The 14844-nt window shown below is 58.1% G+C and overlaps 1 protein-coding gene across 7 annotated transcripts in view; it reads right to left on the reverse strand.

Moving 5' to 3' along the window:
• Positions 1-1317: 1317 nt before the first annotated feature.
• Positions 1318-14844, reverse strand: part of CRTC1 (CREB regulated transcription coactivator 1) — a 74387-nt gene continuing 60860 nt past the window's right edge. For 2 of the 7 annotated variants that reach the window (XM_044253868.1, XM_044253867.1), the window contains 7 exons: positions 12211-12344; positions 9433-9744; positions 7243-7347; positions 5051-5125; positions 4138-4224; positions 3351-3531; positions 1318-2075 (listed from right to left, as the gene is read on the reverse strand). In XM_044253868.1, the coding sequence (XP_044109803.1) occupies positions 1864-2075; positions 3351-3531; positions 4138-4224; positions 5051-5125; positions 7243-7347; positions 9433-9744; positions 12211-12344 (1106 nt within the window). In that variant the 3' untranslated portion in view covers positions 1318-1863. The remainder of the gene's footprint in view (positions 2076-3350; positions 3532-4137; positions 4225-5050; positions 5126-7242; positions 7348-9432; positions 9745-12210; positions 12345-14844) is intronic. The other 5 variants (XM_044253872.1, XM_044253869.1, XM_044253873.1 and 2 more) reach the window with 3 other exon arrangements.

Consider the following 14844-nt stretch of genomic DNA (forward strand, 5'->3'; position numbering starts at 1 on the left):
AGACACGGGCAGCAGGGGTTAACTGAGGACGGGGTCTTCTCACGCCTGGGGCTGCCCAGTTGCTTGGCCAGATGCTAATGGCTTGGCCCAGGGAAGAGAGGGAGGGATAGGACTAGGATGGAATCTGGCTCCCGTGAGGACAGAGCCGAGGGCTCAAAAGACCTAGAGACAGTGGCTGGGACACCATAGAGAAACGCACCGAGCAGAGGGTGCCAGCCCGGCCTGCAGGCCGCAGAGCCAGCCAGCGCTCAAGGTGCAGCTTTGGAGGGACTGAGACAGCAGTTCCAATCCCAGGGCAGCTGACAGAAAATAAAGACAGCCCTGTCACCCCCTCCCAGGCCCAGGGACAGTCCCCAGCACGGTGGCCGTGCCCCGAGGGTCACCTCAGCCTCCTGGAAGGCTGCCCCTACAACACACACTGCTCTTGGCCTCCGGAGCCAGCCCTGATGGTAGGAGCCGTGACAGGGGTGGCTGGAAGGGACGAATGTCAGCCAGTTCTCGGGGCAGGGCAGGGCGAGAGGGCAGCCTCATCCCTGGTGTGTGGGGTGGGGGGTGAGGGGAGGCAGAGGGGCTGCTGCTGCCGCCAGCCTCAGAGTCTGGGCCTAGTCCTTCCTGAGGAGCGGCAGGCACCTTGAGGACGACCAGGCAGGGGTGGGCCTTCGAGGGACCCTTAATAAAAGCCGTGGCTCCTTCCTGGAAGTCTGGCATGTGGCTGGAGGGGAGGCACCCCCGGCCACCTGGAGCTTCTGCCAGGGACCCCAGCAGGCCCCAGCTGCCCTCACTCAGCCTTAGCTCAAGCGGCCGGAGACTCAGCTCAGGCCCGGCAGGCCGCAGGCCGCGTCCGGTTAGTTTAAAAAATATGTAACATGGGATTTCTGGAATAAAAACATGCTCTCAGGAAAGTACTGGATTGAAGAAGTCAGCTACTCGTCTACAACCAAAGTGTAAATACAAACCGAAAGAAACAAACAAAAACACAACAAAACCCGCCCTGGCAGTCCCCACCCCACCCCGCTCTTTAAACAACAGTAACAGTGACCACGGTACAGAGAAGAAAAGATGAGAACGAGTTGAGAGATGAAAACAACCCCCAGAAACACGTGCGGTCCCCACATGCACCCCCCAGCTGGCCCCTCCATCCCGGCCAGGGGCTTCATTTTTGGGGCAAAGGCGGCCGCAGAGGGACCTGGCTGGGGGCGGGCAAAGCGGGAGCGCGGGTCCCAGGAAGATTTAGCTGCTTGCCATGCTCTGTTCACACCTTTGATATTCTACCTCCGTGGGACGGAGCGTAGCATTCTCTGAATGTGCTCAGAAATATAAAAGACAGCAGTCAAAATAGTGTTTATTTCACTTTGTGTCTGCCCCTCTCTCTGGCACCTTCTCCCTTTGGCAGGGTGGGGCTGGCTCGCTACCTAACCTCGGGCTGGGGGTGGCGGGCGGGTTGGGATGGGGGGACCAGGAACGAAGGAAGGCAGTGAGAGCTGGACAAACAGTCGGAAAATGCACCTCAGCCCACCGCCGCCGTGGACCACAGCGCCCCCTCCAGGCCGGCGGCCCTGCCCAACACGTTTTCCGCATCTTACAGGGGGACGGCTCATGGCCCAGGGTGGGGGGCGAGAGAGCACGCGCAGGGAGGGTCCGCGGGGGTGACACGCGGCCTCCGGAGGGAGGTGGACAGCTGGGGAGGGGGGACGGGCGGGTGGGCAGGGGGCGCTTGGCGGCATTGCAAGCTCAGAATCACAAGCTCGGCCGTTTGCGAAGGACGGAGCGCGGCCGTCCCTGGGCTCAGGGAGACGCCGTCGGGACCACTGACCGGCGGGGTGATGGAGCCGGGGCTGGGCGGCGACGTGCCGGGTGTGCAGCTCACAGACGGTCCATCCGGAAGGTGTCCTCGGTGGCCGGGTCGGCCAGGACCATGTCAGGGTCGTTGAGCATGTGCAGTCCGTCCAGGGTCAGGGGGTCAATCTTGAGTTCGTCCAGGGGGAACTGGTTGTCGGAGTCGAAGCTGACGTCACCGACCCCAGCCAGTGTGCTGGTCAGTTCTTTAGACAGGCTGGGAGGGGACTCTCCTGTCACTGGGGGTGAGGTGGGAGGGGCACAGGACAAAAGTCTCAGCACAGCCCTGACTCTGTTCCCACACCCTATGCCTCCATGACACCTTGTCAATGTTCAGAGAAGAGGGGCTTGGGCCACCCCAGGGTACTTACATGAGGGTTGGCCCTCTGGGGGTTACACTGGTGACAACTAGGGGCATTTTGTGTTGTCATGAGTGGGGAGCAGGGATACGGCTCAGCACCTCGGAATGCACGGTGAGCCCCACCACCCCCAGAGAAAGATCCAGACCCACATATTGGCAGTGCCAAGGCTGCGAAGCCCTGGGCTGGGACCTCTCCCACTCTGCCAGGCTCTGCCAGGATGTCGCCTTTGCATGCATCCCTGACAAGTAGCCTGGGGTGTGTGTGAATTCCCACCCACTCCCCAAAGAGCCAGTCAACCCTGGGCTCTCTCCTTTACTTGCAGTGCCACCTTAGGCCTTAGTTTCCCAGTCTGAGACATGGGTATGAAAATTCTAGTCTTTCTGGGCCACTGGGACAATCACAGGGGCCTAAGCCTCCTCACGCATTGGAAGCTACTGTTCCCAGAGCACCTGCTGTGGACCGCTGCCTGCACCCCCGAGGTAGGCAGGAAGCACTACGGTGTGGGGGTGGGGGGGTGGCTCTGGCATGGACTCCTCCATCCTGGAGATGTCAGTGGGACCACCAGGGGGTGTCACTCTCAATCAGACAGTGCTGGCTTGTAAGAAAATGCTTCTTTTGGTAAAATCCAGAACCCACAGGGTGGGGCGGGGGGCAGCAAAGGGTCTGGGTTCTCTGTTGCACGGAGCAGGGACCTGCTTACATATACTGCGCTCGGGCTGCTCGGGGATGCTCATTGCAGTGTCGGGGCGGTTGCGGGTACGTTGGCTGCATGGCAAGAGCCCTGCCAGGCAGGGCTCACCCCCGTTACCTGTGACCCCAGTATACTCAGCTAATGGGGCAGAGGGACCCGGGCAGAGGACACAGGGTGGGGGGAGTGACCAGCTCTGTCCTGTTCTTGATCTGAGCACGGGACACAGGAAGCCTGGTCCAGTGTGCAGTGTGTCCCCCAGGGCCCATTCCACACAGTCCAGCAACAGGTCAAGATCAATGGGGTCTGACCCCCTTTGGCCTGGTCTTGGCATGGCTCATCCTGCAGGGCAGGGACATCTCTCTTGGGGATGAGGCCCTTTGCAGCTGCCAGGCCCAATCGAGGCACTGTGCCCAAGAGTAGCCCTCCCCAGCCCCAGGATGCCACAGTCAGGGGTGCCTCACCTGTGAGGATGATGTTGGGGATGCTGCTGTGGCTGGGGTAGCCAAGCTGCTGCGTGTCTGGCAGGCTCCCATGGCTGCCCGTGAGGCCCATCATGGCCGCCTGCGAGTAGTTGAGCGTCGAGCCCGGGCTATACAGGCTGCTGGAGCTGATGGCATTCTCCATCATGTTGAACTGCTCCAGCTGGGGGGCGGAAGCACACAGGCATGAGGCCGGCCCTGATGCACCCCTGCCTGCTGCTGGCTGGCCCATCCTGCAGCCGGCAGCCGCCAGGACCAGCTCCTCAGGGGGATGCCCAGTGCCTATGCCCAGAGGGCTTGTTGACTAGGAGACCGTATGGTCTAGGGTCTCCCCCTCCTCCATCTCTGACCCTGCCCGGGCCTGTCCACACACTGCCCATTCAGGGCTTGCTGGATGGATGGATTGATGGAAGGATGGATGGGTGAGTGACCTGCTCCAGTAAGAAGCAACCCTTTTCATGCCCACATGCCCTTGTCCCTGCTTCCACGCAAAGCCAGCTCCACCTCCCCGGCAAACCCACATGCACGGCCCACGCTGAGGCGCCGATGCTACAGCCGCTGCCTGTCCCTGTTTGCTGCCCTCCCTCCACCCCCCTGCTGTTGGCCTCATCCTGTGGGTGTGGCACAAGCGCCGGGGAGGCGAAGCCAAGCCACCCCCTCCAAGGCCTGGAGACAGAAGGGAGCCTTAGGAGCGAAGCTCACGCCCGAGGGGCGGGCGGGGTCCAGGTGAGCGTCTGCTGTGGGCGCTGTGACCCGGGCACCCGCTCACCTGGTGGGACAGAGCATTGGCCTGCCTGGCCGCCATCTGCTGCTCATAGTACGAGTCCCCAAACACGCTGCCCAAGGTGGAGGAGTGCTGCAGACAGAAGAAAGGCCTGCTGTCATCATGGTCCCCAAACCAGGTCGGGGGCTCCCGGGACGGGGGGCCTCCCACAGGCTGCTTGTGCCCATAGGGAAGCCCCTGGAACCTCCTGGAGGGCACTCGGGGAAAAAGGAGGTTGAGCACCTTTCACAGGCCTCCTGGGAGAGAGCCCACACCTTCCAGGAAGGAGAGGTGCCCCCCATCTCACGATGCCTCTTTCCACCGCCTGCTCCTGGAGGGCCTCTCTACCCCAAGAGCCAAGGCAACATCCCCATCTCCTCTGCTTGAGCCCAAGTACGGGTGACCCTGTTGCCATCGGATAGAGGACAGGGGGCCCACAGGGATCAGGAAACCCCCCAACAAGTTCCAGAGGAAAACACGTGGGGGGCCAAGGAGGGAGGTGTTTTGAATTTCAGGATGGGCAGTGCACTTGGTGACTCTTGTCAGGCCCCCAGGGAGACACGGGACATGGTGGCAGGCCATATACACGTGGACAGGACAGGTGCACGGAGCCAGATGCTGGCTGAGCGAGCACAGGACAGTTACACGGAAAGCCCCCTGCCCGGCTATCTCCCCCTGACTGCTGCCTGGGGGACCCCAGGGCCCATAGGTGGGCAGGGAGCCCACCTCCTGCTCTTCCAAGGCCAGCCGGGGGCCAGGTCTGCTGCTGGGAGAAGAGCGGGGGACTGGGGACCCTCACAGGCAGTAGAGACAACAGGACAGGAGCTTGGAGCCCCTGCCTACTCCCATGATGCCAGAGAGAGATGGCAGGATAGAGCCTGGTGGAATGTGCAAGGGAGGAGGGACAGTGTGGCCAGACCTCACCCGCGGCACCAGGCCTCAGGAAACACATCCGCAGCCCAGACCCAACTCTGCTTCCTCCTTGGTGAGTGAGCTGGGAGCAGAAAGAAAAACAGCCCATGTGGCAAAAAAGCCCCCTTTGCCCTAAATACAGCCAGCTTCAGGTTTGGAAAAGGGAGCTGCAAGATTGTGGCTGGGTTTCCCCATAAAGGAGGACTGCTTCCTGTCCTGGGTTATCTGTGTCTATGGGTTATCTCTGTGTATCTCCACGGCCTTGGCCTCAAAGGGGCCGGTCACAAGCAGGGCACCCAGGCTAAGGTTTCTTTTGTGAAGCTGCCATTAGACTTTGCCAGAAGGGTCCACTCAGAGTGGAGGGGAGGAACACAGTACCGAAGGTCAGCTGCCTAAGGGCCAGGGTACGGTCAGACAGATACAACGTGTACCTGAGAGGCTGGGGAGGTTGTGGATGGGAGGTCCTGGCCCATAGGGCCACCGAATGCAACCTAGAGCCCCAGCTGCAGTGCGAAGCCAGGCCTGGCCTCCACCCAGCACAGTCTGCCCCCAAGCAAGCCTCTGGGCCATCTTAAGCCCAGGTCTGGTTGAGTCTGGACAACCTGAAAGCCCTCACAGCCTCTTAAGCGGCCCACCTCCCTCACCAGCACCCAGTGAATGGATGGACAGACTGACAGACACACAGATGTGGGCTTGACGAGATGACAACACACTTCCTGCCTAGGATAGACGAACCCACTTTGGTCTACGCAAACCTCTCCCAAGAGATCGGCTCCACCCTTGAATTCCTGTCCTGCTTCCTATGTAAAAAGGGACATGAGTCAAGGTCCAGCCCCAGGAACAGGCGGCACCTGCTCCTTCCCCTGCCTGGACTTGCTTCTCCCTTCCCTCAGCATCCTGTGACACCATGTGACCCGACAAGACACTTTTCAGGAGCCACAGAGCTGGGAGCCCACATGGATGGATCTAGAGCTGGCAGACACCAGGCCGACCTCTGGCTTCTCTGAGCTCACTAATACCCTGCCCTCCTGGCTGTGGAGCAAGAAGCTGCACACATTTGGTCCCAGCAGGACCCCTCCTATGGCAGATTGGACCATGAGGGCAGCCTTCCTGAACAGGACACCCACAATCTCAACACAGGGTCCAATTTGGATGTATTTCTGGGAACTGGGGATATGGGGACAGAAGGGCACGTGCCCCGGGACACAGGAGCCCAACATTGTTCTTGCATGGTCCTGCCTGGTAGGACAGCTCCTCTCCCTTCTTTAGCAGGGAAGGAAAGTCCTATCGCCCTCTGGGCCAAGAACGAGGCTTCAGAGCCTCGGGCACTGCCCTATGGCACAGCTCTTGGGAGTCTCTCAGCTTGTTGATATTTTGCAGATGGAGTGGCGGGGTCCTGAGGAGGCTCTGCAGCATGGAAATTTCGAGCCCAGATGTAGTTCTGTGGGCACCTCTTCTCCTCTGGTGGAATGTTCCAGATGGAATTCGGCCATGGGTTGAGAGCAGCACCAAGGCAAACTCTGAGGAACCCAGAGGGGGGTATGCATGCATGTATGTGCGTCAGAAACTGGGGTCCAATGGTGTTGGGGGGAAAGCCAAGTCTGAAGATGTGGTCAAGCCCTTCCACTGCCTGATAAAGCCTCAGTCTCCTCATCTGTTGAGACGGGGACAGAAGGCCCTGAGAGGCTGCAGTACCACTCAGAGAAGCTTCCTGTGAGGACTCGCCTTCCAGTGAGGCAGACAGGAGAACCTGAGGAGTCGGGGCCCCACCCACAGGCCAGCTGTCACCTCAGCTACGCCCCCCAAAGTGGGAGGAGAACACCCGCCCCCCCCCACGCTGAGAGCCTGCAGGGGGCGGGGACACAGGTGCAGGGGCTGTGGGACACATGCTCTGAGCCACACATGGAGGTGTCCCTGCCTGCCAGGCAAGGGACCAGGGTGGGGCCAATACTGAGATCACTAAGGCGAGTGAGGAGCCTGCCACCTCCAGGCGGGGGGCTCCGCAGAGGCCACAGAGACACAGCGGGAACGTGGCAGCTCCTAGGCTGGGCCGGGGGAGGCGAGCAGGGCCTTCTGCTCCCCGCCGCACCCGAGTGGACGAGATGGGATGGAATGAGGCGTGCGCAGCACAGACGGCAGGGGGATCGATGCTGGGGCTGGAGTGCAGGCCGCTGGGAGAGGGGAGGCGGCGTCCCTTACTTGCGGGGAGCTCCCCGGGGAGAAGCCTTGATTGGAGACAGGCGAGGTGGGAGACTGGTTGGCCGGGGAGCCGGCGCTAGCGCGGTACTGCTGCAGGGCCGGCGCCTGTGACAACAGACAGGTCAGGACGCGCGAGGGGCCCCAGGCCTGGCGTCCTAGGATTGGCTGCTCCCCACTGACCACCCTCCCAAAGACCCCCCCCTCCACCTGGCAGGGGAGCACCTGCCAGAAGTGTGGGTCCCTGAACCCTGTCTAAGCCTGGCACCTTTTGGGGCTCCAGGGGTGTGGTGTCAAGAGAATCTAGCTTCCTGGCATCACACTGGAGGGCTGTGGGAGGGGCACGGCGGGCTCCAGAGCACCCACATGAACGCAACCTACACCCACATACTTGTGCACACTGCCACACGTGTGTAAAAACACACCCACACACGGCAGGGCACAGGAGGCCCAGAGCAGGGCAGGGAGGTGCTGCCTTGCCTGCCGACTCCGGGCAGCACCCTCGGCTCTCTGAGCTCCAGCCCTGGGCACGGGCACGTCCTGCCCACCTTGAGGGCTGGTGGAACCGACAGCAAAGGCCATCCAGGGCATGCTGCAGGACAGCCAGAACTGGGCAGTCTCCATCAGCAGCGTCACTGGAGACAAGCCTGATGGGTATGCTGTCCTGAGACCTCCACGGGGTAGCAACCTCCTCACCTGAAGGACTGGGGGTGGTGCGGGGGGTGGCTTGGCTTCTCCCCAGGGACAGGATGGGCTGCACTGGGAACCTGGACTTAGGCCCTGCTCTGTTCCCAGTCTAGCCAGGACCTGCTGTGTGCCTTTGGACAGGCTGCCTGGCTTCTCCGGGCCTGTTGTTCACTGAAACCCAGAGGACCAGCCCAGGGCCCCATAAGCACTTGGTCTCCATTTCCTCAGTGGCCCGTTCCAAGTAGTCTGGGACAGGGTGGAGCATGAGGGGAGGGGCGGAACGGGGGCTCAGTTAACAGGGTATCCGTGCTGGAAGCACTAGCACGGTCACTTGGCAATGACTGGCCGGGGCCTTCTCAGGTTGAAAAGAGGAAAATGCCCAGAGGGACATTCTCCTTATTGGCTGAGTCCGCACAAACCCAAGGAAGTGGCCACCAGAGCCCCTCCCCCAAGGGAGTCAGGAAGTCCCTGGTGAAGGTGCCTGGGTGCAGAAGTGCTGGCCTGCAAGCCTGGGGTGGTGATATCTGTGCCCCTGGCCCAGACACCCATGCCTCCCTTGTCTGCCCAGCTTAGAAGTGAGGCACCACTCAGGGAATGAGGTGCCCCCAGGCAGGCTCCACCATCAGGACGGCTCCCATACCAGCTGTGCGTCTGACAAAGGAAAGGCTTGCACACTTTCCTGGCCGGGGACCCCTAGGGTCTGCCCTATGAGGGGTCAGAGCAGCTTGGAAACAGGTCTCCATTCAACCAGGCTGCCCAACTCAGGGGGGTCTAGTCTTTGCAGAGCACAGGATAGTCTGAAGACATTTATCTTGGGGTTGACAGCCAATGGCCTGAGTGGAGAGGGCTTGCTGTACCCCAGATGTGGTCCCTGTTCCTTGGATATGGCCAAAGATCAGCCCCTTGACACCAGGGCAAAAGCCAGAACAAGAAGCTTTGGGGATGCAGAGGTCAAAACCTAGCACCCATTTCCCTGAGCCCAGACCCAGGCCCAGGCTTGTGGGCTACCCTGCACCTCTGGGCCCCTGAACCATGCTGCTTAAACCACAGGGGAGCTTTATCCCTTCTCCTCCAAGTTCCCCCTGTGCCTCAGGCTCCCAGAATCTGTCCCCAGGCCCCAAGAGCTCTGCGTCCTCCCCGCCTCCAAGGAGCCATTTCAGGTGGGAAAGCTTGAAGCACTGGGCATCAAGGACCATGGGGGAGCCTTGGCAGCCAGACACAGGTGGCCCATCTCGAGTGAAGTTTGGGTCAAATGATCCCTGCTCGTATCTCAGCCTCCCCATCTATACACATGAGATGACTACCTCAGCCCAGCAGTATCTGCTTCAGCCCTGACCCCTGGCCAAGCTGGCCTTGAAGTGGAACCTTGAAGAAGCTTCAGCCAGATGCCTGAGTGTCTCTGGGTCTTGGGATCCCAGTGGGGGCCCCCCACAGCCTCTGGGATACTCCTGCATGAGCCCCCCCACCGCCCCAGCCAGGCCCCTCAAAACCCCATCCTGGGCTTACCGAGGTAATGTCGATCCCCATTGGTGGCTGGCCTGGGTTCTCTGGGGGGGACTGGGGGAGAGAGGACGGTACCGTGACTGCGAGTGGGGGCAGCTGGGGCCCCCGTGTCAAGCTGGCACTTGGCATCAGGGGGCCGCCTGGGGGGAGGCCGACGGGCACCTGCGGGGGTGGCGGGGGTGGCTGCTGTTGGGACGCAGGTGGCGGCGGTGGAGGGGGCTGGGGCTGCGGCGGAGGCGGCTGCTGGGAGCCTGCTTGGGTGAAGAAGGCGTAGGGCAGCTGCTGCTCCAGAGACAGGGCATCCATGGCCACAGCCTGGGGGAAGAGGAGGGCGTCAGCGGGGAGGCCACGAGACAGGAGGGGCCAGGCTGGGAGTACCTGGTCCCTGGGAACACCCCGTGCTTGACATGCTCACCAAAGATGTCACAGGTAAACAAAGGGACATCCAGAGCCTGGACTGGGAAAGCACAGGCTGAGAGAGGGCAGGCCTTGCCCAGGGTCACAGAGGGTTAGGCTGCAGTTGGATGGGGCCTGGACTTCTAATCCAGCTGTAAGTGCTCTGCTCCCAATGAGCCTTTCCTCCAGCTGTGCCCCACACGGAGAGGTGGGCACCCCCTTCTGTACCTACTCAGGCTCAGAAGGTCCCTGGTGGGTGACCCTGTTGGGACCCCTCTCACTCCGGAGAGCTTTTTCTGTATGTTTACTTAACAAACTTCTATCGCTTTACTCAATTGAAAAACAAAACAAAACAAAAACACCAAAAATATTATCTTTTAGGGACTAAAAAAAATGGACAAATTCTAGAAACAAACAAACTATCAAACTGATTCAAGAAAAAATGGAAAATCTGAATAGACCTACACCAAGAAAGGAGACTGAATCAGTAATCAAAAACCTCCCAAGGGAAGATATTTGCAAATGACATATCTGATAAAGGGTTAGTTTCCAAAACACAGGAAGAATTTACAAAACTCAACACCCAAGAAATGAATAATCTAATTAAAAAATGGGCGGAAGACATGAATAGACATTTTTCCTAAAAAGACATAGAGATGACAACTGACACGTTAAAAGGCGCTCAACATCACTCACCCCCAAGGAAATGCAAATCACAGCTACAGTGAGATATCACCTCACCCCTGTGACAATGGCTAAAGTCAATGACACAAGCAGCAACAGGTGTTGGTGAGGACGTGGAGAGGGGAGCCCTGCACTGTTGGTGGGGATGCAAACTGGGGCAGCCACCATGGAAAACAGTATGGAGGTTTCTCAGGAAGTTCAAAACAGAGCTACGCTACGATCCAGCAACTGCACTACTAGGGATTTACCCAAAGATACACAAAAACACTTATTCAAAGGGATACATGCACCCCAATGCTTATGGCAGTATTACCTACAAGAGCTGAATTATGGAAGCAGCTCGAGTGTCCACTGATTGATAAATGGGTAAAGGAGGTGTGGTATATAAACAATGGAATATTATTCGGCCATTAAAAAAAGATGAAATCTTGCCATTTGCAACAACAAGGGTGGACCTAGAGACTGTAACGCTAAGCGAAATTAGTCAATCAGAGAAAGACAAATACCACACGATCTCACTCATATGTGTAATTTAAGAAACAGAACAAGCAAGCAAGAAGGAGAAAGAGAGAGCCAGACAGACAAACCAAGAAAACAGACTCCACTACAGACAATAAGCTACTGGTTACCAGAGGTGGGGGTGGGTGGGGAAATGGGGGAAACAGGTGATGGGGATTAAGGAGGCACATGTTGTGATGGGCACAGGGTGATGTGTGGAAGTGACGAATCACTGTACTGCACACTTGAAACTACTACAACATGGTATGCTACCTAACTGGAATTCAAATGAAAACTTAAAAAAGAAAAACCCTCCCCATAAGGATAAGCTCAGAACAGTGGCTTTGCTGGTGAATTCTACTAAATATTTAAAGAGTTTACAACACCAGTGCTTCTCAAACACTTGCCCCCACTCCAAAAAGAAAAAAACAGATGAAGAGCGAACACTTCCTAACTTGTTTTGTGGGCATAAACTAAGTAAAAAAGAATCAAATTGCTGAAATCAAAAATGAAAGTGGGAATATTACTACAGACTTAAGAAAAGTGATTATGAGCGCTATGAACGATCGTATGCCAGCACAACGGATAACCTAGATGAAAGAGACCAATTCCTAAACACACACGAGCTACCAAAAAAGCAAATGAAACAAAATTACGGTAAACTGAAACAAAAAACAAAACAAACAAAAAGCTCTCTAGGGGCGCCTGGGTGGCTCAGTTGGTTAAGCGTCTGCTTTCGGCTAGGGTCGTGATCCCGGAAGTTCTGGGATCGAGTCCTGCATCGAGCTCCTTCCTCGGCAGGGAGCCTGCTTCTCCCTCTGTTTGCCACTCCCCACTGCTTGTGTGTGCTCCCTCTGACAAATACATAAATAAAATCTTTTAAAAAAATGTTTAACAAAATAACTCTAAACTTTTATTTCAGAGAATTTCAACTAGATCCTCAAGGGAAAGGAGCACAATGAAGAATGCTCAGTCACACGAATCCACCCGTGACAGGCATGGGAGATTCCAGGCCAAGAAAACACACACAGAAAACACACAAGCCAGAAAACACTCCATTTCCGTGTGTTTGAAAATTTGAAAAACAGCCAAAAGCGTTGGGAACCTTTGTCTTCAGGAGTCTATGACCCCCAGGGAGGAGGGGGAGGTCTCCCAGAGAGGTAGAGCTGGCCACACCTCCCCCACCCCACCAGGCCCTCACACCTGAGTGATGGGTGACAGCTGGGAGAGGGTGGATGACACCTGCTGGGCCTGCTGCCTCCTCGCCTCTGTGTTCAGGGACAACGGGCTGACGCCAGCCGGGCGGTGCTGCGGTGAGGAGCCTGGTGTGCTCATCCCTGAAAGGGAGGACAGGAGAGAAGGGCGGGCATGACTCTAGCCTCCAGAGGGCCGCTCAAACACCACGATCACTGCTGAGAACAGCCCAATCAATCAGACAAAATCCACTATGTCCTCATCACCAAACCCAGGGTGCCCCCTCCAAGTCCCCAGTACTAGTGTGGGCTCTGTTCTCCTTCCTGACCTATCCCCACGTTGGTCGACACTCTCCTACTGATCCTACCATCCCTCCAAGAGGGGTGTGACCCACAGGCCCTGCCAATCAGCACTTCCCTGCTTCTGGACCACCACATGATTGGCTCCCAGGTGGACATGTTACCAGACTGGCCCAATGAGAGCCTGCCCTGGGACTTTTGATGAACTCCAAGGAGTGACATCTGGAGCTGTGTAGGAAGGGGCATCACGTGGCTGCAAGTGGAAGAGACAGCTGGAGAATCAGGTGCTGAGGGGTAGAGGCGGCACCTGAGCCTTGCATCCGGCCATACTGGAGCTTCCTGGTTTGGGGAGATAATCAGTGCCCTTTTTTGCCTACACTGGCTTGGGGGTGGGTTAGCTTCAAGAAAGCTGCTTTGGGTGTGCCTGGGTGGCTCAGTCAGTTAAGCGTCTGCCTTTGGCTCAGGTCATGATCCCAGGATCCTAGGATCTGGCCCAAGTCAGGCTCCCTGCTCAGCTGGGAGTCTGCTTCTCCCTCTGCCCCCACTTCCCTCCCTGGCTAGTGTGTGTGTGCTTGCTCTCAAATAAATAAAATACCTAAAAAGATAAAGAAAAAAGAAAGCTGGTCCTGTCCAGAGGCTGCAGTTTCTCTAAAGCCTCATGCTCTCCTTATCCTCCTCTAACAAAACTGTACCTTCCTATAACTGCTCCTTCGGCCCCTCCCCCCACACCTCTCCACCTTCTGTGCTCTCCATGCTCACCAGTCCTGCTGGAAACTCAATCACTCTCTACCTTCTTACAATACCTACGTTCCTGATTGAGCTCCGTCAGGAAGGCTCTGTGTTGCCCTTTCCCTCACCCTGCGCCCCTCCCCCAGCAATCCTATCCCTGGATGCATCTGTCATGAAGGAGCTGAGTGAGGTCAAGTTCAGTGTGGCAGCAGTTGGGGCCTGCCCCATCCTGGGGCACTGTGCCAGGGAGGCAACAGCCTCCTGATGATGCCTAGGAGAGCCCTGGGGGCTTGGCTTGATCTCCCAGACTTGGTGTCCTTATCCTTGAGATGGAGATGGTAACAGCCACCCTCAAGAGTTCACCGTGAGGCCCCTGGTAAGGCTGGGAGCAGGCTCAGAAGACAGTCCAGCCTGCAGTTAAGGCCAATGCAGGGGCCTGACTCACCCAGGGTGGCTGGGCCAAACCTGCCAAGGGCATCAGATCAACCTGGTTCCAGCAGGTGAGAGAGCGGGCTCCCAGGTCAGTGGGAGCACACCCAGTATGCACCGAGGGGAGAGGATGGGCAGCCTTCCCTCTACCCCGGGCAGCTGCTCACTGTGCAAGGCAAGCCCAGTCACGCCTGCACTTCCCCTCAGTCACCCTGGCAGCTCCACTCAGCTGTGCACCGCAGCAGGGCCTGGCACCTCGGAGGGCTCCCAAGGCAGAGCCCCAGTTTCCAGGTTATGCACAGACCTTGGGCCCCAGAACCAAGATGCTGCACGCACAGCATGGACAGGAAGCCTGAGTAGGCAGAGTCCAGGAGATGCCTGGTAGGAAGACATTCAGAGTCAGGCCCACGGGCTGTTCCTTCTCTGAGCATCCATGGCCTCTTATGTCCCCAGGCTGAGAACACACTACACCCAGGGAGCAGTGATGTCAGGACTCAGTAGCAGCAGAAGCAAAGGCCAGGAGAGACAGGGTCAGGGGAGCAACAGGGGCTGGGGGCAAACCGGACCATCTCAAGGCACAGAACCTCGACCCACCACTGCTGGGCCTTCCAATTCTTCAAGAGAAGCCAGAAATCCCAAGTCTTAACATGTACTTAGTCCTGATTTTTAAATGTTGATTCAGACATCACGCACGCAACCACAGGCCAGACAAAATACACCGGCAGGCTGCATGTGCGCTTGCGCTGCCAGCCTCTGTCTATCCGGAATACAAGGGGGTTTTTAATCCTCTGCTGGGCTGCAGGGTGAGCTCCTGGTCTCACACTGGGCGGGCCACCACCCTGGGAGAGGCCAGTTGGGCCAGGAGGGCGGACAGACGCCTTGCTGTTGAATTCCTTTTGGCAACCTGGATCACCTTTGGGAAAAGGAGTGAGGCCAGCTGGAAGGGAAGTCTGGGGCGGGCAGGGAGAGCTGCCAGGGGAGGGCAAGCCAGGTGGCAGGGGCCCAGCCTCAAGCACGCAAGCCTTGTGTGCGGGGCCGGCAGGCCTCGGAGCTGTGCCAGGAAGGAGGACCCGGGCCTGCCCTCCTCCGGGTTCTGGCCGACGACCAGGAAAACGACCTCAGCAAATATTCAAGAGGACGAGAGGGGCCGCTGTCTCCCTGGCGGCGGACGCCTCCCATTCTTCTT

Source organism: Neovison vison, chromosome 6, assembly GCF_020171115.1.
Source record: "Neovison vison isolate M4711 chromosome 6, ASM_NN_V1, whole genome shotgun sequence".
Classification (NCBI taxonomy): domain Eukaryota; kingdom Metazoa; phylum Chordata; class Mammalia; order Carnivora; family Mustelidae; genus Neogale; species Neogale vison.